Raw genomic sequence first — 24,655 nt, forward strand, 5'->3', positions numbered from 1 at the left:
AGCTGGAACGACACTAGCGCTCCAAGCGCCGAGAAAGGAGAACTTCAGATGCGTCATAAGCATAATGTTTGTTTTGCATCCCTTTCCTACGTGGTTTACGAAATATTTGAATTAATTTTTTGCGTCCAAGACTGTGTGTAATAACAGAAGACATAGATGTTTCTAAAAATGATCCTAAAATAAGCGCAAGTAGGGATAAAAATCATGAAACCAGTGGCAAGATACAACACATTCGTGAAGAAACACTTCTGACATTGGGTAGAACTGCAGATTATCACGTTGATATCAACGGAATATAAACACACAGATTCACACATAAGAAGCACAGACATGTACCTCTACATGCAAAAGGGATTGACGCTCAATTTGTCGTTCAGTAGGCCTACCATGTTTTAGTCATTGTCGCTTGTTGCCACAAGTATGACCTCTATATTATTGTAAGTGGGACAAGCAACTGTCAAATAGAGGGAGAAATATATTGTGTTATTGGCCCTGGGAGTAGGCAACATTCTATTAGAACTACTGACAGCCTTACGAGAGACAGTCCTGACAAAACTCTACCATCTGGTGAGCAAGATGTATGAGACAGGCGAAATTCCCTCAGACTTCAAGAAGAATATAATAATTCCAATCCCAAAGAAAGCAGGTGTTGACAGATGTGAAAATTACTGAACTATCAGTTTATTAAGTCACAGCTGCAAAATACTAACGCGAATTCTCTACAGACGAATGGAAAAACTGGTAGAAGCCGACCGCGGGGAAGATCAGTTTGGATTCTGTAGAAATGTTGGAACACGTGAGGCAATACTGACCCTACGACATATCTTAGAAGCTAGATTAAGGAAAGGCAAACCTACGTTTCTAGCATTTGTAGACTTAGAGAAAGCTTTTGACAATGTTGACTGGAATACTCTCTTTCAAATTCTGAAGGTGGCAGGGTTAAAATACAGGGAGCGAAAGGCTATTTACAATTTGTACAGAAACTAGATGGTAGTTATAAGAGTCGAGGGGCATGAAAGGGAAGCAGTGGTTGGGAAGGGAGTGAGACAGGGTTGTAGCCTCTCCCTGATGCTATTCAATCTGTATATTAAGCAAGCAGTAAAGGAAACAAAAGAAAAGTTCGGAGTAGGTATTCAAATCCATGGAGAAGAAATAAAAACTTTGAGGTTCGCTGATGACATTGTAATTCCGTCAGAGATAGCAAAGGACTTGGGAGAGCAGTTGAACGGAATGGACAGTGTCTTGAAAGGAGGATATAAGATGAACATCAGCAATAGTAAAACGAGGATAATGGAATGTAGTCACATTAAGTCGGGTGATGCTGAGGGAATTAGATTAGGAAATGAGACACTTAAAGTAGTAAAGGAGTTTTGCTATTTGGGGAGCAAAATAACTGATGATGGTCGAAGTAGAGAGGATATAAAATGTAGACTGGCAATGGCAAGGAAAGCGTTTCGGAAGAAGAGAAATTTGTTAACATCGAGTATAGATTTAAATGTCAGGAAGTCGTTTCTGAAAGTATTCGTATGGAGTGTAGTCATGTATGGAAGTGAAACATGGTCGATAAATAGTTTGGACAAGAAGAGAATAGAAGCTTTCGAAATGTGGTGCTACAGAAAAATGCTGAAGATTAGATGGGTAGATCACATAATTAATGAGGAGGTATTGAATAGAATTGGGGAGAAGAGGGGTTTGTGGCACAACTTGACCAGAAGAAGGGATCGGTTGGTAGGACATGTTCTGAGACATCAAGGGATCACCAATTTAGTATTGGAGGGCAGCGTGGAGGGTAAAAATCGTAGAGGGAGACCAAGAGATGAATACACTAAGCAGAAGGATGTAGGCTGCAGTAGGTACTGGGAGATGAAGAAGCTTGCACAGGATAGAGTAGCATGGTGAGCTGCATCAAACCAGTCTCAGGAATGAAGACCACAACAACAACAACATTGACTTTGAGGTCTCGGGGTTTACACTCACTGTTAGAACTGCTGCCGTATGTTAAATTTGCTGTTAGAGACTTTTCATACAGTGTTGGAGAAATGCTGTACCTTCTGCTTTAAAAGGTAGAACATATTGTCACTTACCCCACATTTTATTTGTATGCCTTCTACATACCTCTGTAATGTATGCAATGATGGAAGCATAAAGTATTCTGACAGAGCCTGTATGCCTGAGTGCTGTAATATAATAAATTTAAAGCAAACAGCTTATTTTTGTCTTTCCATTTTGCAGGTGGCATGCTAATCTGGCATAACAAGAAGTCAGGGGCATCTTCTTTTAAATATCGGGATCTTATAGTCTTCAAAATTTGTTTATTCTTGATCCCTCTGATACAGTTTCCGTTGCTGTCTGTATTTAAAATGATAGGCACTTTCCTTTTCCTGTAACATTTTTGCACGAAGTCCAGCGATCTGCACGTTCTGATACTCCATACGCTTTTTCTAGAGACGGATAACTGTTGGGGTTATGTGAACAAACATTTTCCATCATGCATAGTGGCGCACAAGATATGATGCACGGAGTGAATTAGACTCTGTGGAATATACATGTTCTGCGATTGTTGATGGGCAACGTAATATATTTGCGTAGCCAAATGTATTAATGTATTAATATGTGTTGTGTGAATAAAGCAAAAGTTTATTTTGTCCCTTAAATATTTGTTATTTGTCATTTAGCTGCGTTAATCTGCCCAGCTACTGGATTAAAGCTAAATAATAAGCTTTAAGATTATGTGCATTTGCGCAAAAATTACGCGGAAGTTCATATAAAGTTGGACTGTGTACGCTATATGAAGAAGAAAAAAACTGTAAAATGAGTACAACACAGATACCGCAAATAGAGTGGCTTGTAGGGGGCGAAATTTACGCGACCTGGAAATTTGCCGTTGAAGCATCTTTGCACTTGGACGACTTACGGGACATCGTAAACAGTAAATTGTAACCTACGGAATCAAGTTTTCCTATTAAGGATCAGAAGGCGAAATCAAAACTAATCCATTTGATTGATTCAGTGAATTATATTCACACAGAAAAGGCTACTTCAGCAAAAGAGGTATGGGGCCTAATGAAAAACTCATCTGAAGATGGTGGTTTAACCAGAAAAGTAGGATTACTTCATGAGCTGATTACCATAAGATTGAATCAGTGTAAAAGCGTGTCTAAATATGTGAATAAAATAATTTCAATCTCCAATCGTCTGAGGAATATTGGTTTTGAAATTGCACATTAATGGATTGGAACTTTATTATTAGCTAGACTCCCAGAGAAATATTCGCCAGTGATTATGGATTTGGAAAGTTTGGGAATACCCAATACAGTGGATAGTGTTACAGTAAAGAATATACAGGATGTAAAGAATGAACAAGATTCTAATGCTTCAGAAAAAGTAACAGTGTCGACTTTATACTCTAAGTACAAGAAGAAGAAGCCAATAAGATGTTTCAGATGCCAGAAAATTGGACATATTGCTTCACAGTGTAACGAAAAGTTAAGTATAAAAGAAAAGAAGCATGATAATTCTAGTAGTCCTGAGAGAAAGACTACTCGTAAAGGTAAGGCATTTTCTGTCTTTTACTCTTTTAATGAAGCGAGTGACGATCATGCAGAATGGTTCCTAGATTCAGGAGCATCTGTGCACATTACCAAAGCGTTTGTATGACGTTCAGTCAAGGACTGACATTGGAATTCCACAGTTGAATGATCTAAGTTAAAGTGTGAACTCGCAGGAAAAGTGGGTCTTATTTTCTTGTGAATGGGGAAAAGGAAATTGTTACTGCTCATGATGTACATTATGTAAAGAAAATTGCAACTAATTTGTTGTCAGTAAGCAAATAGTAAAGAAGGGTAATAAAGTTATCTTAGATACAGAGGGAGCCGAAATGATAGACTCTTGTGGTGATACTGTAGCTACTGGAAGTAATGTAAGAGGTATTTACAAAGTGAATACAATTTAAAATACTACCAAAGCACGAAATTACTCTGTTTATGCTGCAAAAGGTTTCTTGTGGCATAGGAGACTTGGAAATTTGAATAGGAAAAGTATGACTTTACTGAAGAATGTGGCAAATGGAATGGAAAATTATAGAACGTATAATGTCCAATGTGAGGTGTGTTTGCAAGGGAAGCAGGCTCGATTGCCATTTAAATCGAATCAGAGCATATCCACCAAAGTCTTGCAACTCATACACTCAAATCTCTGTGGACCTATGGAGAATAAATCCTAAAGAGGTAGCTTCTATTTCCTGACATTCATAGATAATTTTTCTAGGTACATGTATGTTTATTTTATTAAATAGCTAGGATTAAGTGAATGATGTATTTGTTGTTTATTGCAAATTAGTCGAAAGACAGACTGTGAAGAAAATTAAAATTATTGGATCAAACAAATGATCATTATATGTAAACAGACAGTTTAAGGAACAGTTGAATGGAATGGGTATTACGCATCAGACTACCATTCGCTACAGTCCTTCTCAGAATGGAGTTGCAGAACGAGCCAACAGAACTACTGTAGAAAAGGCAAGAAGTATCTTAAGCGATGCTGAGCTACCTAAGTGTTTTTGGGCAGAGGCTGTGTCAACAGCAATGTATTTAATTAACGGATCACCTACCAAAGCTATGAGACACAAGACACCTTATGAAGTATGGACTGGGAAATAAAACCGGATCTAAAGCACTTGAAAGTCTTTGGATTTGAAGCCATGGTTCAGATTCCAAATCTATTAAGAGGAAAATGGGATGCAAAATCTCAAAAATATATTTTTGTTGGCTACTGTGAGGATTCAAAAGGCTACAGATTTTGTAATTCTGTTAATAAGAAGATAATAAGTAGTAGAGACGTAGTATTTTTAGAGGATTGTAGACCTAAAATAAACGAAAGTAGTCAAAATGATACAGTAATGCAACCAAGCATGATGTTGATAGTGCTGAAACAGAGATGGAAACTGAAACAGAGGACGTCGAGAATAGAGGAAGCTGATGTGCTACCTGAGAATCAAATTGAGGAATAATATTAAACAGAGGAAGTCAGTTTAAGGCGGTCTTCACGTATAGCAAAACCAAAAGCAGGTCTGTGTTGACGATTCAGATGAACCTGGCACTGATCTATGGCACAGAAGCAGCCATTTCAAATCTTTATATGAGTGTTTTACAGCGTTAGACGGATTGTCGAACCTCTGTGGCACTTTCCACTTTAGCATCAAATGAGGTGGCTTATGTGGAATGTTAGACAATGTGGTTAACTGCATTCCACACGAGTTTATTAGTATCAGCATTCATGAACTAGTTTTGTTCGACGTGTAATAGACAAAACTTAACATTATTGTAAAGGTAGACATGGTCTTTTTTCCTAAGATGTTCTCGTCTCCTATTCACTATCCATTTTCTGCTCTAAAAACGAAACATTAATCATTAATATACATGTAGTTTGCAAGCGAATCCTGACGAGACAGTTTGGTAATGTGATGGTGTATACTTCAAGGGTCCTTAGGAAACATAAACAATACATGTGGTATCTTCTTCTTGTTGTTGCTGCAATTTATTCCGCTACACTACATTCCCATTTGTAAAAAGCACTGTATAAACCAAAATTAACTACTACTATTCGCTTTAGCATTCACGATCGCGCCGAACTCTACACTTTAACTTACTGGCCGCTTGGCGCGCCGCTTGGCGCGCTGCTGGCGCAGTGGGCAACAAAATCGAGGCGAAGTATTGCGACTGTTTACTGTGCCCTCTGTAGAGTAGAGATTTTTATACCCTATGGCTAAAGCCCAGTCCACACACAACGATCTGTCAGCGCAGACATCGGCGCAGATGTCTGTACATGCAAAAGATCGCTGCAAATGTGGTGTGTTCACACGACACAAACCCCAATCTACTACTCGCCCGCCATCTGTCGGTGTAGAAAAGAAATATCAGTGGCAAGCGACTACGCTCTCCGTAAACGTCAAAAATTTAATTCAGTTACTTTGAAATATAGAAATGGAGGAAGTTTTGTTGTGGTCTGTGTTCGCAACTTGTGTTGCAAAAAACATTCAGACCAACCGCAGGAAACAGAGAAAGCGGTAAAAATGGTGTAGACAGTGGCTGCTAAAGCGAAAGCAGTTTTCTCACGTAAATTTACTGCGAGAGTTGCAGGGCGAACCTAACGACTGTCGAAATTATTTGCGGATGGATGTCGAAACTTATAATTATCTCTTAAAGCTTGTAACCCCTCATATTATGAGAAAAAATACTTCATGAGAATGGCAATTTCTCCTCATGAACGGCTGGCAGTAACGTTAAGATTTGTAGCAACAGCTACAATGATTTGGAATTTTCAACGGCAATATCGAAACAAGCGTTGAGTGAAATAATACCCAACACATGTGAAGCTATTTACGCTGTCCTGTAGGATGAGTTCATGAAGGCAAGTCAAGTAAATTAAGTCTGCAAAGTTACAGATAATATTTTTAATGTTGTAGACGTGTTTGAAACACAGTAGGCCTATATTATTAGAGATTATATACCTACATGACCAATGAGCTATGGTTTACTTTGTTTCTGAGTAGGCATTTTCAGTTCGCTACTGTGTAGAAGCAACCTGTTACAAACTTTTGTTACAGGATGCAAAACTTCACTTTGAATTCTAGACAGAGTTCGCAACGAATTTTTTTATTTTTTTTATTACTGTTTCTCTGTTTGCCGTGTCGGCAACTGCCGGCAATTTTTCAATTACAGCAGTGTATGCTGCTGTCTTTTAGTCTCCGTCACTATATTCTTTACTTTTAATCTTCCACAAGCATGGGTGGTTTATATATATTTCAATGACTTCACTTACAAACTCTCGAGAACACCGACGAGTATCAGCCATTTTAATGCCCTGTGCGCACAAATACAAACACTAGACTGAGCAAAGAGCTGTTTCGCGCCAGATTTGCGGCGATCTGCTGTCCACACGCTCCAACTTGTCTGCGCAGATGTGGTTTGAACCCACAGATTTGAGAGGTTTCGCTCAAACCTCCAACTCCAACTTCCATGTTTGCACACACCTCAGGTTGGTGCAAAACTCCTGTCCACACGCAACGATCTGTCTGCGCAGATCTGATGTGCGCAGACATTTGCGCAGACAGATCGTTGCGTGTGGACGGGCCTTTACTCTGTAGATGTACATAGAAACCAAGGAGGTTAAACTCCTAGATGGAAACACAGACATGTCTATGGACGGAAACCATTGATGGAGCTCACAGATGGAAGAGATGTGAGAAAGTTTTTGGCGTATAATGTCTTTGGTGTTGTTTATTTTGAGCCTGGACTGTGTCGTCGTATTGTCAAATGTCAGTGGCTGTGTATGACAGTGGTGTGTCGAGTAATACGTGAAACTTGTCTTAGTTTATAGCATACAGTCACATATAGACAACAATGGAGCGTCATAAATTGTGTTTACTGGTCGTCAATATATACTTCATTACACTTGGTGAGTAGAGTAATTTGCTGCACATGTGTTTAAAAAAAAGTATAAATTGATATCGTTATTCGATTACTGTATGCGTAACAGTAGGAAATATTCAGAGAGGTTACATGTTGTTAACAACTCCTTTCTGCAAGTGCACCCGTTATTGTTAAAAGTACGACAGAGACTTGAAACATGGTTATAAGAGTTTATAACCATCACTTACAATTTCAAAACAAGTGTCTTTGTACCTAGGTGCCCAGGAATCTTTTTCCATGAATCACAAACCATTCGTATTAGGTTGCGGAAGGATTCACGTAATAGGCGTAGGTATGTTGGAATGGAGAATGGTTCAAATGGCTCTGAGTACTATGGGACTTAACATCTATGGTCATCAGCCCTCTAGAACTTAGAACTACTTAAACCTAACTAACCTAAGGACATCACACAACACCCAGCCATCACGAGGCAGAGAAAATCCCTGTCCCCGCCGGGAATCGAACCCGGGCGTGGAAAGCGAAAACGCTACCGCACGACCACGAGATGCGGGCGAAGGAATGGAGAAATTTTATGCCTAATAGACGGGGGCGGAATGAGAGAATGTAAAATGTTTGGTGTTTGGAGGTAAAAGTTAGAATAATTCTTAAATAGAAAGATACTTGGTGAGGTCAGGTTTATAGTGTGCTTCGTATTAGAATCAAATTTCTTCTTATGCACATATCAAAAAAACTTTTGCATCAGCTTAGTTCCGGAAGCTGTACAGAAAATTGGAATAGAAATCAACATAAACATCATTTCCGCTCTTTTTATTGTTCATGAAAACCACACATTGCATTGTTGTACCACCATACAGCGAGACCTTTAGAGGTGGTGGTCCAGATTGCTGTACACACCACTACCTCTAATACGCAGTAGCACATCCCCTTGCATTAATGCGTGCCTGTATTTGTTGTGGCACACTATCCACAAGTTCATCAAGGCACTGTTGGTCCAGATTGTCCCACTCCTCTACGGCGATTTGGTGTAGATCCCTCAGACTGGTTGGTGGGTCATGTCGTCCATAAACAGCCCATTTCAATCTATCTTAGGCATGTTCGATAGGGTTCCTGTCTGAAGGACATGCTGGACACTCTAGTCAAGTGATGTCGTTATCCTGAAAGGAAGTCATTCACATGTGCACGATGGGGGCACAAATTGTCACCCGTGAAGACGAATGCCTCGCCAATATGCTACCAACATGGTTGCCAACGTGATTGCGCTATCGGTTGTAGGATGGAATTCACGTATAGTACAGCCATTACGGCGCCTTCTGTGACCACCAGCGGCATACGTCAGCCCCACATAATGCCACTCTAGAATAGCTGGGAACCTCCACCTTGCTGCAATCGCTGGACAGTGTGTCTAAGGTGTTTAGGCTGACCAGGTTGCCTCCAAACACATCTCCGACGATTGTCTGGTTGAAGGCATATGCGATACTCATTGGTGAAGAGAACGTGATGCCAATCTTGAGTGGTCCATTCGGCATGTCGTTAGGCTCATCTGTAATGCACTGCATGATGTGGTTGTGAAGGTGGACCTTGCCATGGATGTCGGGAGTGAAGTTGCGCATCATGCATTCTATTGCAAACAGAAAGCATTATTCAACATGTTGGTGTTGCTGTCAGAGTTCCTCCAAACCAGAATCCATAGGTAGCGATCATCCACTGCAGTAGTAGCCCTTGGGTGGCCTCAGTGAGCATGTCATCGACAGTTCCTGTTTCTCTGTATCTCCTCCATGTTCGAACAGCATGGCTATGGTTCACTCAGACACCTGGACAGTTCCCTTGTTGAGAGCCCTTCCTGGCACAAAGTAACAATGCGGACGCGATCATGCCGCAGTATTGACCATCTAGGCATTGTTGAACTACAGAGGACACAAGCCATGTACCTCCTTCATGGTGGAATGACTGGAACTGATGGGCTGTCGGACCCCCTCCGTCTAATAGGCGCTGCTCATGCGTTGTTGTTTACATCTTTGGGTGGGTTTAGTGACATCTCTCAACAGCCAAAGGGACTGTGTCTGTGATACAATATCCACAGTCAATGTCTATCTTCAGGAGTTCTGGGGACTGGGGTGACGCAAAACTTTTTTTGATGTGTGTGTATATTCACATAGTTATATCTGTTTGTTTAAGATGTACACTCAAAAGAAACTTTGGACCACTATTAGCATGTTTGCATCTCACGAGGAAGAGAGGAAGATAATACATGAAGCAGATGAAATAACATTGTTGACTATGCTTTGTGTCATTGTGGTTCATTGTTCGTAACATTAACATCATTTTTTCCTATAGTTGGAGAACCCACAATGTTGGACACACTACTCGTGCTCACTCTTTCATCAAAATGTCTATGTTGTTAATGGTAGCTGCCAGTAATGGTGATTTAAGCATTTGACGTAGTTGCTCGCTCCTGGTGTGTAGTGGCTTTTATTAGCTTCTGTTGCTGCTGCTATTGTAGCAGCTGCTGCTGTTCAACCTGTTTCTGTAGCAGCTGAAGTTATTGCTTTTCTAGTTGTTTGTCCACCTGTGTCTGTTGATAGTTTGAATTTCATTTTGTCTTTTTATTTGTGGAGTGTAAATGAACCTTGAAAGGAGGAAAAAATAACAATGCTTTTAAGTTTCTTAATGCTTGTTATGAATTTGTTGCAGTCTTAGAAAAATTACCAAACAAAGTATTCAGATGTACAAAAATTTTATTCAGTTTTCACTAGAAGTCTGACAACTAGCTATTGTGTGAGATGCAAGTTGAATGAGAATAATAACAGAGACTATGAAATTGTAGTTTAGGTATACTGCTTGTGTAATTTAAAAGACAACTTAGAAAACTGGTAAGATATGCAATATTGAAACAAAGACTGGCAGTGGTGTCAGTTAGACAGCAAGGACATACCAAACATGAGACATAGGACATTTTCAGAACAACTTTTTATGCTGGTGTGCAAGCACAGATACAGCATTGACTGGAGAACTGGTGGTGCTGCATGTTAAACTGCTGTCCCCAGTAAATTGGCTCTGTGCAGGGGAGTGCCGAGGTACATGGGGTGTTTCAGAATTATCGTACAAACACTATATCTCAGAAACAGAGCATCCAGTCTTTTTTTAGGTAAAATATGTATATAAATCAGACTGATAAGGCTGAATAGAATGGTGAACATTAGACTGCCTGGGAGCTGCCGGAAAATTGAGAAAACAGTGGCTTTCTGTTGAAAAAAGCACTAAAAATAGAACATTTGAGTGTCTAAAATGTTTTCAAAATTTTCAATGTTTCTTTAATACCAAAATACTCTACCTGAAATTGACAGTTTGAACAATATTAGAGGAAAGGATAAGAAACTTGGTAGGGCATTGGATGTGCCTTTTAATATCGCAGTTAGAGAATACATTTCTAAAGCTCTTAACATTGAATAAAATTTTATGTGCAGTTTTAACACTTACAACAAATTATTAGAATATAAAATTGTTTTCTCTCTCAGTTTACAGTAATAAATATTTACTGTGTTTACTGCCTTTTTCTAAGCGTAGTAATGTTCGCCTTTGTGCACCTCCCATACCACGAAGTATCTGTGCATCTCAGCGTGACTGGTCCACTTCATGAGGCTATCACATCACATTGATCACATTGTAGGTCACTGTTGGTGGTCGATACACCTCTGTAAGAAATAGTCACAGGGAGCTCATTTCACTGTTGTGTTGGCCAAGTCACTGCTACCAAATGTTGGATTGGAAAAATTTGATTGAAGAATGATGACCAAGGAAAAATGTGCTTAGCACTCATTTTAACTGCAAGTACTGTAATAACTGGGTCAACTGAAAGTACCAATACTTGATGTTGTCGTTGTCCCATGACATAATGATTTTGTGGCATAGTGGCGTTGTAGCATGCGTAGACAGGAAGAGAAAAGAATGTTGACAGTATTTTTTGTGTCTATGTTATTTTTTGGACTGTAGGTTGTGGTGACAGGTTGATCTGTAGCATAGCTTGGCATATAGATATTATTGAAAGATGACCATTTTGTTGAGAGTTTGTCAATGTTAAATGTCTTAGTTGTGAGTTGGTGAAGCCAGCATATATGACTATGAAATCTTTTTGTTGTTAGATGGTGAAGCCAACAAATGTGAATATGGAATCTTAGTCATAGTTGCATTTTGATCTATGGGTGAGTCGAAGACCTAGGTTGGATCGAAAAGTAACAGTTGAGTTTTGAGTTGGCTAAGCAATATCAAAGACTTCAGTTAATACCTAATTTTTCCCATGTTCCCTATCTGAAATCATAGTCTAGTTCTGTCCATTTTTCACCAGTTTCCAGGCAATGTAAGATCTCATCACTTTGCCTAAAATGTATTTCACATGATAAATACTGGATAAATCATGTCAGAGAAAAGGCCGTTGTATGGTATGTATGAAACACCCTGTATGTGTATTCAGAGGATGAAGTAACTGCTAGAAATTTGGAGTGGGTATCATGATCAGCCTCCTCACCCTGACAATATTTTTTTGTGTGTGGGCAAGGATATTAATGTTTTTGAGATGTTTTTGTAACTTTTACCCAATACTTCTACCCTTGGTGATCTTTCTGGTATTGTGTTGGATACATTCTTGCTACCATGAAGAAATGAACAGATTCAGTGTGGGTAGAGTTTGAATTGTGTGTGCCTTTACTATCACGTCTTACAATATGACTTTAACAGTAAGGAAGATTGCTGATGGATGATTTTTCTGTTTTCTGTCCTTTCAGTATTACTATGACATATAAGACGTCATTGAAAATTGGAAGTATCTAGAAGTGAATGTAGAGTTCCTAAGATACAACTTTAAAGAACTTTGATAATATTTTGACGTAATTATATGTCCAAGGGTTATGGGTCTGTTAAACCATCGTAAGTAAAAATGTTGAATGTGACGCAGCATGACGGAATTGGGCTGATCTGTGCTGTGTAAGAACAAGCCTCTTCCTGACTGTTTGGCCTATGCCAGTATGTTACCACGTAACATCTAAGTGTAAGTGTACAAAATTTATTGTGCTTAGCAGACATCTGCATCACATATCAATACGTCATTATCAATGACATTTTAAAATCTTACGTGAGCAATGCAAACTTCTGTGGCTTAAGTGAGAAAAAATGTATTTTGGGAGTGGCTGTGGGTCGTACTTTTATCTCCAGTTTAGAGCAAGTCATTCTTTGGTTGCTTAGGAAGGTTGCAACTGCTATGGAATTTTCAGCATGAGATTCTAAAGGCCCTAGAAGAGATGGTATGTGGACAAGGGATGAATCTGATATTTTACTCAGTTTCATTTAGGGCTCTATATGTTTCAGCAGACAAAATCGGTACAGAACTACCAACTAAACATTTCTCATACTACAAAAGTTGGAAAGGTAAGTTATGTATTATTATGCTGGGAACGAGGATACTTGAAAACTGAAGGAAAGAGTAAACTGATAACCCATCCGAGGATACATACAGGGTATATAAACTGTGTTCCATTAGGATGCGAACTGTTGTCTCACTTTAAGGTGGCAAATACGTCAATGAGAGAAAGTGTGGCTGTAAATAAGAAACAGCTTCCTGTTGTTATTGAAAGCTTCTAAATGGCTGCTGTATTCCTCCTTTCCCTTATTGAGACAGACTGAAGCTGGGGCCACAAATATCCATGTTGGGCATTGTGGTCTTGATACTTAGCTGCTTTCTGTTGGGGGGGGGGGGGGGCGGGTTCACAACTGTTCTTTTAGTAGCTACACGAGTTACAAACACTTGGCTGTGCACCTTTTCAGTATAACATCCCCAGAAAATTATGACCACCTACCTAATAGCTGTTATGTACACCTTTGGCATGGACAGGAGTGGAAACACATTGTGGCTTGAAAGCAGTGAGGCCTTGGTAGGTTGCTGGAGGGAGCTGGCATCACATCTGAACACACAAGTCAATTTATTCCCGTAAATTCCGGGGAGAGGGCGATGAGATCATACGCCACATTCAGTCACATATCACATGTGTTTGATAGGATTCAGATCTGGTGAGTTTGGGGGGGGGGGGGGGGGAAGCACATAAATTGGAACTTGCCACTGTGTTTCTTGAACCATTCCATCATCACACACTCCTGGCTTTCTCACATGGCACATGATCTTGTTGAAAAATTCCACTGTTGTAGGGAAATATTGTAGTCATGAAGGAGTTTGTGTTCTGCAACCAGTGCTTGATACTCTTTGGCTGTCTTGGTGCCTTGCATGAGCTCCTCTGGCCCCAAGGATACCAGCATAAATGTTCCCCAAAACATAGTGGAGCCGCAACCGGCTTGTCTCCTTTTCGCAGTTCGGGTGTCGAGGAGCTGTTCCTGTGGAAGACGACGGATTTGCACCCTCTCATCAGCATGATGAAGAAGGTGTCGGGATTCATTAGACCATGCAGTGCTCTGCCACTGTGCCAGCATCCAGTGCCAATGGTCATGTGCCTATTTAGGTCGTAGTTGCCAAAGTTGAGATGTTTACATTGGCACGTGCATGGATCGTTGGCTTTGGAGGCCCATAGTTAGGAGTGTCCAGTGCATTGTGTGAGTGCAGACACATTTGTTCTCCGCCCAGCATTAAAGTGTGATGTTAGTTCCACCACAGTTCACCACCTGTCCTGTGTTGTTAGTGTGGCTAGTCTATGACATCCAACGTCTGTAATAAGGGGTGGCCACCCAACTCCATGATATCTGGACATGTTTTCATCCTGTGTCAAAGTGTCAAAGACACTCACCACAGCACTTCGTGAGCACCCAAAAAGTCGTGCATTTTCTGAAATACCTGTGCTGCCAGGCTTCCAGACCATCACAGTCTGCCTTCGGTCACTCATATAGATCACACGCCTCCCCCATTCTACATGTGGACATCATGCTCAGCGATACTGCATGCACCATGCATGTGTCTGACTAACAGTCATTCCTTGCCTGGTGAAGCTGCTCTCATCTGGATGGGTTTATATCGATGGTAGATCGATGGTTGTAATGTTCTGGATGATCAGTGTGAACTCGAATTGGGAACGCTTCAACAGCTACCCTGAGGTATGATTGTGAAATTGAGTATGTGAGCCTTAGCTTAACTACCTGGATTGCAAGGACAAGTTGAATATGGCAGAGTGTATCTACTGGCATGTATTTCTTTGTATTTTAAAGCAGTGCTGTATTGACACACAGATCTACCCATGTCTCCAAGCAATGGGACTTTGTTGGCAGTTTCATTGTTTTGCAGATAACATCCTTCAGATTCTCCTAACAGTGGGAGTTCATGTTACAGATTCTGAGTTATATACAATCTTGATGAATCTAAAGTAGATTAAACATGCTGACTCCCAGAGCATCTCATGGAACATACTGAGTATGTAACCAGCAAAGAAATTTGTCCAAAACATTCAGAACACCCTGTTTCCTCTGCGGAAGGCGGGAAAAGATGCTTCACTCCTTCGGTAATGGAGGACATCACAGTTCCCAGCAACGAGATCGCAGATGCATCAGCCAAGCAGGCTTGTGTCAAGAATTCTGTGACATCCTGGGAGATCATCCTGTGGTCAGTTATGACAGTGGTGAGGACAGATATGTATATGAAGTAAACAAATGTGTTTAAAATAAATAAAAATCCTACTGCGGGCTGTTCAACTGGCCACTCGGACATGGCAGACTTGCATCCAGTCACTCAGATGAAATAAGATCATTGTAGCTCAGCTCTTTATTTGACATTAGTGTTAAACAAATTGTTTCCTCCTGCACCATGAGAAGCTTCTATAATTATACACCTATGATGTCACTGTGACAGTGCCCAATATTTTAACTGAATGTAGTGTGCATGCTGATAAGAGCGAGTTAAATGGTTTCACTGGTGACATGTCTTCTATTTTAAGTGGCAGTTTGATGAGTGTAGCATAAACTTAAAATTCTGAGGGGATCCGGACTTTGCCTGATACACAAACTGCACATACTCCTATTCAGAAAGAACGTTGGTAAAATTTTTACATATTGTTATCGGTCTGCCTCCCACTGTAGCACAACAAACTGTACTGCAGACAAAACGTTTTGGTAAGATCTTTAAAGTGCTGTATTATTTGCATACTTTTGTAGTAGGCATGTATAAATATGAAATCCACCAAATATAGCATACTAGCTTCCAAAACTCTGAAATTAAGATGGTGGATGTTCGATTTGCCACTGTCAGCCAATCACAGCGAGCACGACAAATGATCTTGTCAGTTAATTACAGCAGCACAGCAGATGTGATCTAATCACCTAATTACAACATGACTTCTTAATTATGGTGTACACACACATGGATTTTTATACATACTGTATAGGAATAAGCAGAGTTATTCCTTCACATACAATTTTGGTTGTCATAAATATTGGGTTCTTTTTTTAGGGGGCGGGGTTCGGTTGGTTGGACTGGGATGTAGAAGCAAAGCTCAAATTGCGACAAGTGAAGCAATGACATTCCTATTCATGTTTGTTAAAAATATTTGGCTGCTATTTTCCGAATATGCCGCAGTTTCCGTGTAACGATTTCCAAGAGTATGGTTAGGCTTAGACAAAATACTACAGTTTAAATTGCAGTGAGTGAAACAGTAATGTTTATATTCTTCATTGTCTCAAATATTTGACTGTTTTTCTCCAAATAGCTTGAGAATACAAGGAGTTTGGTTAGGCTGCTTTTTTTCCCCATTATATGTCTTACTTTCTGAGGGTATGAATAGGCTGGGACATAAGAGCACAGCTTGAATGGCCACAAAAAGAGTGTTGGTGACAGACTGTTCAGTAGCTAGGTCTGGATTAGGTTGGAAGGTAAGAGTTTAGTTGTGAGTAGATGAAACCAATGAATGTGAAAACATTAAGCCTGATTTTGGTGACAGATGGATCTGTAACATAGCCTGAGGTGTGGATTAGATTGGAAGATAGGCTAACAGTTTGGTTGTGAGTTGGTGAAGCCAACAAATGTGGAAGAAAAGAAAGAAAACCTGCTGATTTGTATTGTAGCTCAAGGTCTAGATTAGGTTGGAAGATATTGAGGTATAGCAATGCATTGCGCAATCTTGTTTGTCTTGAACATTTGTTTTGTCCAGAGTATTTTGTAATTTCTGAGGGTCTAGATAGGCAGGAAATTAGGAGCACAGCTTCAATTGGTGGAGCCACATATATGTTACAACCTTGGTTATAAATTTCCTGTTCATCTACATCCATACTCAGCAAGCTACCTGACGGTGTGTGGCGGAGGGTACTTTGAGTACCTCTATTGGTTCTCCCTTCTATTCCTGTCTCGTATTGTTCATGGAAAGAAAGATTGTCAGTATGCCTCTGTGTGGGCTCTAATCTCTCTGATTTTATTCTCATGGTCTCTTCGCGAAATACACGTAGGAGGGAGCAATATACTGCTTGACTCCTCGGTGAAGGTATGTTCTCAAAACTTCAACAAAAGCCCGTACCGAGCTACTGAGCATCTCTCCTGCAGAGTCTTCCACTGGAGTTTATCTGTCATCTCCATAATGCTTTTGCGATCACTGAATGATCCTGTAACGAATCGTGCTGCTCTCCGCTGGATCTCCTCTATCTCTTGTATCAACCCTATCTGGTATGGATCCCACACTGGTGAGCAATATTCAAGCAATGGGGGAACAAGTGTACTGTAACCTACTCCCTTTGTTTTTGGATTGCATTTCCTTAGGATTCTTCCAATGAATCTCAGTCTGGCATCTGCTTTACCGACGATCAACTTTATATGATCATTCCATTTTAAATCACTCCTAATGCCTACTCCCAGATAATTTATGGAATTAACTGCTTCCAGTTGCTTTCACAAAACTGTCAGATTTTAGGGAGAGTTATAGCTTGTTGTGGCTAGTTCGCAGCACATCTTTAGTGCTCACTCTGCACGAGTCAAATGTGACAGTATTATTCAACCAGTGTCAGTACTGTATTTAGCGCTGTGATGTATTGCAAAATTTGGGCCCATTCGAAGGTGAGTATCATTTGCATAGTTGTAGTTCAGTATTGAAAATGGAGTGTGACAGATGTTCGCTGGGAGAGGTGGTTTTCTGTAGAATGAGTGAACCCACATTATATTCATGAATGCTGGTGCACAACATTTTACCATACAGTATGAATTGCCTGAAACGCCATGTTCCAGCAAATTTTTTGCCAAATGAAGGTTCATATCATTGCTGGTGCTGGCAGAAGTTAAGGAAGGGTAGTCGCATGGTCAAGGTGTGATGCACTATCAAGCAGTATGCAGTTCTGTAATTTGCAAATGACAGTCTTAAAAATATGTGACTTCTGTGCCATATGGGTCTCCACATGTTGTCCAAAGAAGGGGATAAATGTCACAAATTACAGCCTGTATACATGTACAATGGTTGATTTGTCTTCCTTCCATCATAAAGTTTGTATTGAGTGTACAACAAACAATTTATGACAGTTATAGGACCAGAAGTCTTTATGGAAACAAACTAGGTGAAGTTTGGGAGAAGTAAACATGGCTAATGCCGTAACATCTGTGCGAAATGAGTTTTCTGTGGAATTCTATGATTGTCGAAAAAATGTTCCCTGAGTTCATTGAATTTTGAACCAAGTAAGTCTTGATAAGAATAATAAAATAAAAGATACTCCCTGGGACAATGTTTGTACAGGTTATTGTGCTACAGTAGCAAGAAGTAATGGTATATAAAAATAGTATCGGATCATTGGTAACCAAGGCTCCAAATGCCTTAAACAGCCATCAGCAGGTTAGAGAACCAACTAGCTCATATACTAACATTTGAAGCGATTACCTATTATTTTCTGGGAAAAGTGAAAAGATAAATTTTGTTTGGCATCCACCCTTTTAAATGGTAGTGACACACATTTTAATTTTTTCCCATTTGTCTGTACTCATACTACAGCAACTCAAGGGGAGGTATTAGTGCGTTGCAGAGTGGCTTGATCATCTGTTTCTTTAATGTAGACATCACACAACTACACTTATTTCCCATAGCATTTTAATTATTTCAGTTATAATTTATTTTCATCTTCTTTTGTCCAATGTTTTGTTAGATTGACTCAGTATTTTTTCGTTGTTTCAGCACATTTGCCTTGTAATATTTTAGAGCAGGCACTAAGATCAGTTCTTTTGATGTCACTGAACAGTACCATCACCACTTGGTGAGATAATTCACAGCATCAGCAAAGGGACATCTGCACAGTCTTTCTTTCATGAAGTAATAGAACTTTAAACAACATGTTGAAAGGTATTAATTTATGTTGTTAAATTATGCAGTGTACCAGGTTAGAGAATAAAGGAAACAGTCCTTGATAGATTTAAGCTATGATTCAGGCTATTAAAAGTGACAATCCATATGTCAGTGTTGACCATAAAGGGCTACAATTCTGGTTTAAGTCTCAGTCTTTCATTGTTTGAACCCGTTAAGAGAGAGAAGCCTTGACAGACTTACGAACCTTAGTTGAACCAAAAAGGTTGCTGGAAAACTAGGGTAGTTGCTTATTGCATGCAAAAGGCAAAAATCCAGATTAAAGTCCTAGTCTGCTATACGGTTTGACTTTTAATGTTGGGAGATTAACAGATTGCTTTAATAAATGATGACTAACTGGAACCCTCAGCTGCCGACAGGTGTTGTTGATATACCTCGATGTGGACAGCTGAAAATGTGTGCCCCGACTGGGACTCGAACCCGGGATCTCCTGCTTACATGGCAGACGCTCTATCCATCTGAGCCACCGAGGACACAGATGGATAGCGCGACTGCAGGGACTTATCCCTTATCCTTATTTTCAGCTGTCCACATCGAGGTACATCAACAGCACCTGTCGGCAGCTGAGGGTTTCAGTTAGTCATCATTTATTTCAGGGAAAAGCTGCACGGTCATCAACAGTATTCTGTTCTTTCGAGGACAGTTACTGTCTTCATATATATAGTTAAAGGCTACCCAGCCATTGACCTTCGTCTGTGCGAATGCACACAGGTTGCCCAAACTCTTACGGGAATCGCCAAAGTGTGCGCGAGTAATGAGTGGATGGGCAAATGTCTATAAGGTTCATGACGTATGTAGAATTGTGGACAGTTGGGAATGTGAGTCTCACGGGAAGCGTGCAAGGGGTAAGTCCCTGCAGTCGCGCTATCCATCTGTGTCCTCGGTGGCTCAGATGGATAGAGCATCTGCCATGTAAGCAGGAGATCCCGGGTTCGAGTCCCAGGCGGGGCACACATTTTCAGCTGTCCACATCGAGGTATATCAACAACACCTGTCGGCAGCTGAGGATTTCAGTTAGTCATCATTTACTTCAGGGAAAAGCTGCATGGTCATCAACGGTATTCTGTTCTTTCGAGAACAGTTACTGTCTTCATATATATAGATTGCTTTAAGTTTGAAAAAAGAAAGTAATTGTTTAATATAGTAGATTTAAGAGCAATGTGCTGTCATTATTGTTCATGTGAACTTTGAAACCACAGTGTGTGGTATATGTGGATTCCTGTGGAGATGAAGGTCTGGGTTTGAGGCCTATCAACACACAATTTTTATCAGCATGCACATTTCATAACAAGCATAATTCACAAATCCCTTGCTCCATGATATGTTGTGATGATGACATATTCTTGAATTTGCTCACTAGTGATGGTGACAAGGAGGCACCATTTTCATTTAAGAGATATTCAGAGTCAGAACAGTGGAGCTAGACTATGTGATGCACATAACAAGCAGAAATTCCTTATTTTACTTGGAGTTTTTAACACACTGTTTTTCATCAGAATCTGCAACTTATTAGCACTATGATAACATTAGTATCAAAGAAGTAAGAGTAGTTATTTTCATTGTAGCACAGGAGCAAGTTGTGAAATTAATAAATAATTGAATTTGTGTACACTTTTTAGGTAATTGCTATTTTGTGACATTGTCACACAATGGTCCTGTTGTACTGGGTGCAAATATAACATTCAAGGCAGAGTTGTTTGATGTACTGGGTGATGCTCCATCTGGGACGTTCTTGTTCCTCTGGCGTGATAATGCCTTACCCCAGCACCAGTCAAGTGTAAGTATTGGATTGAATGTGGTACATATCAGTATGTAATTTTGCAAACTTTTGTTAATTGACACTTCTCTTCCAGAGCACAGGTCACGACACTGTTAGATACTGGAATGTGTCATACCCTTCTCCTGTGTACGCTCCAGGCCCATATGAAGTGCAAGTAATAGTAGAGAGAGTAGCACTAATAGTGTGGCACATCTGCAGTCAGAGAATAATGTTTAATGTAACAGGTACGTACACACACGGTTGTACAGATATTTGTAGGGGGGGGGGGGCAAGATTTTAAAACTTTCAATTTTTATATAATAGTCCTTGAGGTTGAAGTTTGTCATGCCTCAAGACATGAATTTTCCTTGAAATAAGCAAAATTTAATATTTCCAAAAGGATTGATAGTTATCCACACACTACTAAATTACTGTGATATATAAAAATAGATAAAAGTGTGCCTTTGGTATACAGGTCTTGGATTGGCTTAGATTCAGTTTTCGTTCCATAGACCCAAAAAAGAGATGATTCTCGTGTGTGTGAAACATGTCTGAAAGTATAACATAATAACATAAAACATTTTAATATAATACGTACTACCCTGATCATTTGTCACGAGATTGTCAAAATAGGTGAATACAATGCAGTAAACTGGAACAGCTAATATTTGCAAAATTAACATGTTGTCAGAATGAAATATTGTTATGCACTATTAATCAATTTACCATACACAGAATACCTAATCTTGACTGTTGTGACCAAGTGCTGTCAAAACTGAAATCTAACAGTCATTTTTAATTAAGCTGGCTTAGCTGTCTCTGTTATGGTATTCATCTATAGGGGAGGAGGAGTCGCCTATCAAAAAGTCTTTCAAACTGTGTTTAAACTGTGCTTTATCTGAAACCAAGTTTTTAATAGTTGCTGACAATTTATTGAAAAATGTGTGTTCCTGAATACTGCACCCCTTTTTGGACCAAGGTCTTTATGTAGATTGTTCTTATTCCTAGTATTGAAACTATTGGTTGGAAATAGAGGTATATTACTTGCAACAAATCTCATTAAGGAATAATTATTACTGAGAAGCAGTGGTTAGAGTACAAAGTTCCTTGAACAGGTTTCTACATGATCTTGAATTTACACCACAAATGATTCTTATCACACAATTTACCCTGAAGCAATTCTGCGGTGTGCTCTCCCAACTGAATCTATTATTGAGTTGTTATCCTGGAAATTTAAATGAAAACTTTGTGTAATATTAATATGATCGTTGATGGAACCATTCTAGTTTAATTATCTGAAAACACTGCCACTTCATGAAATTCTGCTAGTGGCCAACAAGATGATTTATATTCATGTATCAATATTGTTAGGCTCACAAAAAAATATTAAAAAAAATAGAATGGAAAAATACCAGAACAACTGAGATGACTCAGGTTGACAAATAAAAATAAGGAATTGTTAAGTGCTGCTGACTGGTACTTCTCAGCAGTGAATAAGCTGGAAAGAGACTTAAAAAAAAAAAAAATGCTTATTGAACTTTGATGTCATTTACAGTGTGTCACAAATATTTTTATGATCTTTAAGGTCGCATGTTCCTAACTTCCAAACTAAAGAAAAATATCGTAAATGTATGTCCAAAAGTCCTTCATTTTTATTAATAATAATGAGAGTTGAGGAGCAACACATTCCAGGTGGGATGCAACAACTGAAGTTTATAACCAATACCTGTACTTAAAGTTCATTTTGTTAGACAATCTGCTGATAATATTCACTCGTGTCAGTCTGCTGAACCACTCATTGTCTCCTCAGTGACAATGTCTTAGTATGGGGATAAGTTTATATTTGTAACTTTTGTAAATTACGGTTGTGGTGGGCTACCTGATACATGTTCCAAGTAACCACGGCAGAATATTCACTTTCATCATAAGTTGCAGATCAGTATAGTCCATGGATTGGTTGTATGTGTGACTGGAAAGAACGTGTGTTTTCTTGTGAAAAACATTCAAGAATTAGAACATAACAAATTAGTATAGTGTGTTATACATAAGTGCTCCACATTATTTGTAACACTATGGGACGTGCACTGGATGATGGTGTAAATGACTTGACTGTATCACATTCTCCCGATCTCATTCCTTGTAGTTTTATCTCTGGGGCCACATACTTTTGTAGACAGAAAAGGTTTGATACCACTCTTTGGTTAAGGCTCATATCATTTTTTAAAATTTCTTATGTCAAAATTATTTTAATTTTATTTTGAGGAGAGGACACATACATAAGCATTCGCGCGTATGCAAATATTCATGTACATGATATTATTCTCTATTTAATCTACTGACATACAACTTTGTATGCAATTTTGACTTACTTATCAAATAAAAATTTTTTACAAGCTGCAGTAACCAAGCTGTCAAATGCAGTAATGAAGCAAACAAATTATCCATATTGGTAACATTAGGATGGACATTTGAAATGCTATGTGATTTAGTGTGTCATCTGGACCAATCTCGAAAATGATTGGAGATTTGAATTTATTAAAATTTGAGTGGACAATATGATTTCCATCAGTGAGTAGCCACATGTATTTACATTATTAAGTTACGTTTCCACTGTAGTTTTTCTCTTTTTGAAAGTGAAATGGGTGAACAGTTCTTTCTAATTCTCAATCATCACTCATAGCATAACTCGTCACATACTTTTAGCGTCCCTGTAATCAAGGGGAATGTGTTGCAGCAGTGGGATAGGCAGTGTATGAGATAATGGGGTTTGAGCGTCACGCATTCCTATATGAGGGACATTGAAATAGCCATCACTGGCATGAGGAAGCAACTGAAAGTATTGGAAACAAATAAGTCATCAGGTATGGATAGAATCACAATTATAGAGTGTACTCTTCGACATTGACCCCACTGTCTTGCATTTATTGTGATGTCACACACTGTGCAAAGTGCCAAGCAGCTGGAAAAAGATGCACATGACTTATGTATATAATAAGGGTAAAAGAACAGATCCACAAAATTACGAACCAATATCCTTAATGTTGGTTCACTGCAGAATTCTTGAGCATATTCTAAATACAAATATATATTATCTTGATGCAGAAAAGCTTCTGTTCACAAGTCACCACAGATTTAGAAAGCAACAATCATCTAAAAGTCTGCTTGTTCTTTCCTTGCACAACGTCCTGTGAACCATTTTATATCTGGATAGTGTTTTGCACATTGCCATAGTGCAGACTATTAATAGAGATTCAAGCATAGAGAATAGTTTCTCTGATATGTGAGTGGCTTAAAGACTTGGTAAGCAATAGAACCCAGTATACGGTGAGCAGAAATCTGCGATTGTTCACTGCCCTCCTTGAGTGACTGTAGGAGGGTACAGGATGGCGTGGACAGTATTTCTATTTGATGTGATGAATGGCAACTTGGTGTAAATATAGAAAAATTAAGTTAAAGCAGATGAGTAAAAAATTAATTAAAGCAGATGAGTAGAAAAACAATTCCTTAATGTTTGAATACAGCATTTGCATACCGATTGACACAGTCACATTGGTTAAATATCTATACATAACATTGCACAGTGATATGAAATGCAGTGAGCACCTCAGGTGAGTAGTAGGGAAAGCAAATGGTCGACTTTGGTGTATTGAGAAAGTGCAGCTCATCCGTAAATGACACAGAATGTGTGTAGAAGACTAGTGCTATGCCTTCTTGAGTACTGCAGAGTGTTTGGGATCCCCACCAGACCAGATTAAAGGAAGACATTGAAGCAGTTCAGAGCTGTGCTCCTAGAGTTGTTCCTGGTAAGTTTGCTCAACATGTGACGTACTTAAGTGCTGTATAACTCAAATGGGAATCCCTGGAGGTGAGAAGACATTCTTTTCGAGAAACACTGATGGGGACGTTCAGAGGACCAGCATTGGGGAATGACTTCAGAATGATTCTTTTATCACCAATGTGCATCATGCATAAGGACTGTGCAACAAGGTAAGGGAGATTAAGACTCATACAGAGGTGTAAACAGTCAGTTTTTCCTTGCTCCATTAGTGAGTGGAACAGTAAAGGGAGGGACTAGTAGTTGTACAAGGTACATTCCTCCTTGCACCATATGGTGGCTTGTGAAATATGTATGTGGATGTAAATGGGGAGGTTGGAATTCC

At 39.4% G+C, this 24,655-nt stretch overlaps 1 protein-coding gene across 2 annotated transcripts in view; it reads left to right on the forward strand.

Moving 5' to 3' along the window:
• Positions 1-7,201: 7,201 nt before the first annotated feature.
• LOC126458467 (uncharacterized) overlaps positions 7,202-24,655 on the forward strand; it is a 97,208-nt gene continuing 79,754 nt past the window's right edge. The window contains exons 1-4 of one of the 2 annotated variants that reach the window (XM_050095542.1): positions 7,202-7,455; positions 18,551-18,715; positions 20,356-20,513; positions 20,590-20,740. In XM_050095542.1, the coding sequence (XP_049951499.1) occupies positions 18,706-18,715; positions 20,356-20,513; positions 20,590-20,740 (319 nt within the window). In that variant the 5' untranslated portion in view covers positions 7,202-7,455; positions 18,551-18,705. The remainder of the gene's footprint in view (positions 7,456-18,550; positions 18,716-20,355; positions 20,514-20,589; positions 20,741-24,655) is intronic. The other variant, XM_050095541.1, reaches the window with a different exon arrangement.

The sequence above is a fragment of the Schistocerca serialis genome, chromosome 2 (assembly GCF_023864345.2).
Source record: "Schistocerca serialis cubense isolate TAMUIC-IGC-003099 chromosome 2, iqSchSeri2.2, whole genome shotgun sequence".
Taxonomy (NCBI): domain Eukaryota; kingdom Metazoa; phylum Arthropoda; class Insecta; order Orthoptera; family Acrididae; genus Schistocerca; species Schistocerca serialis.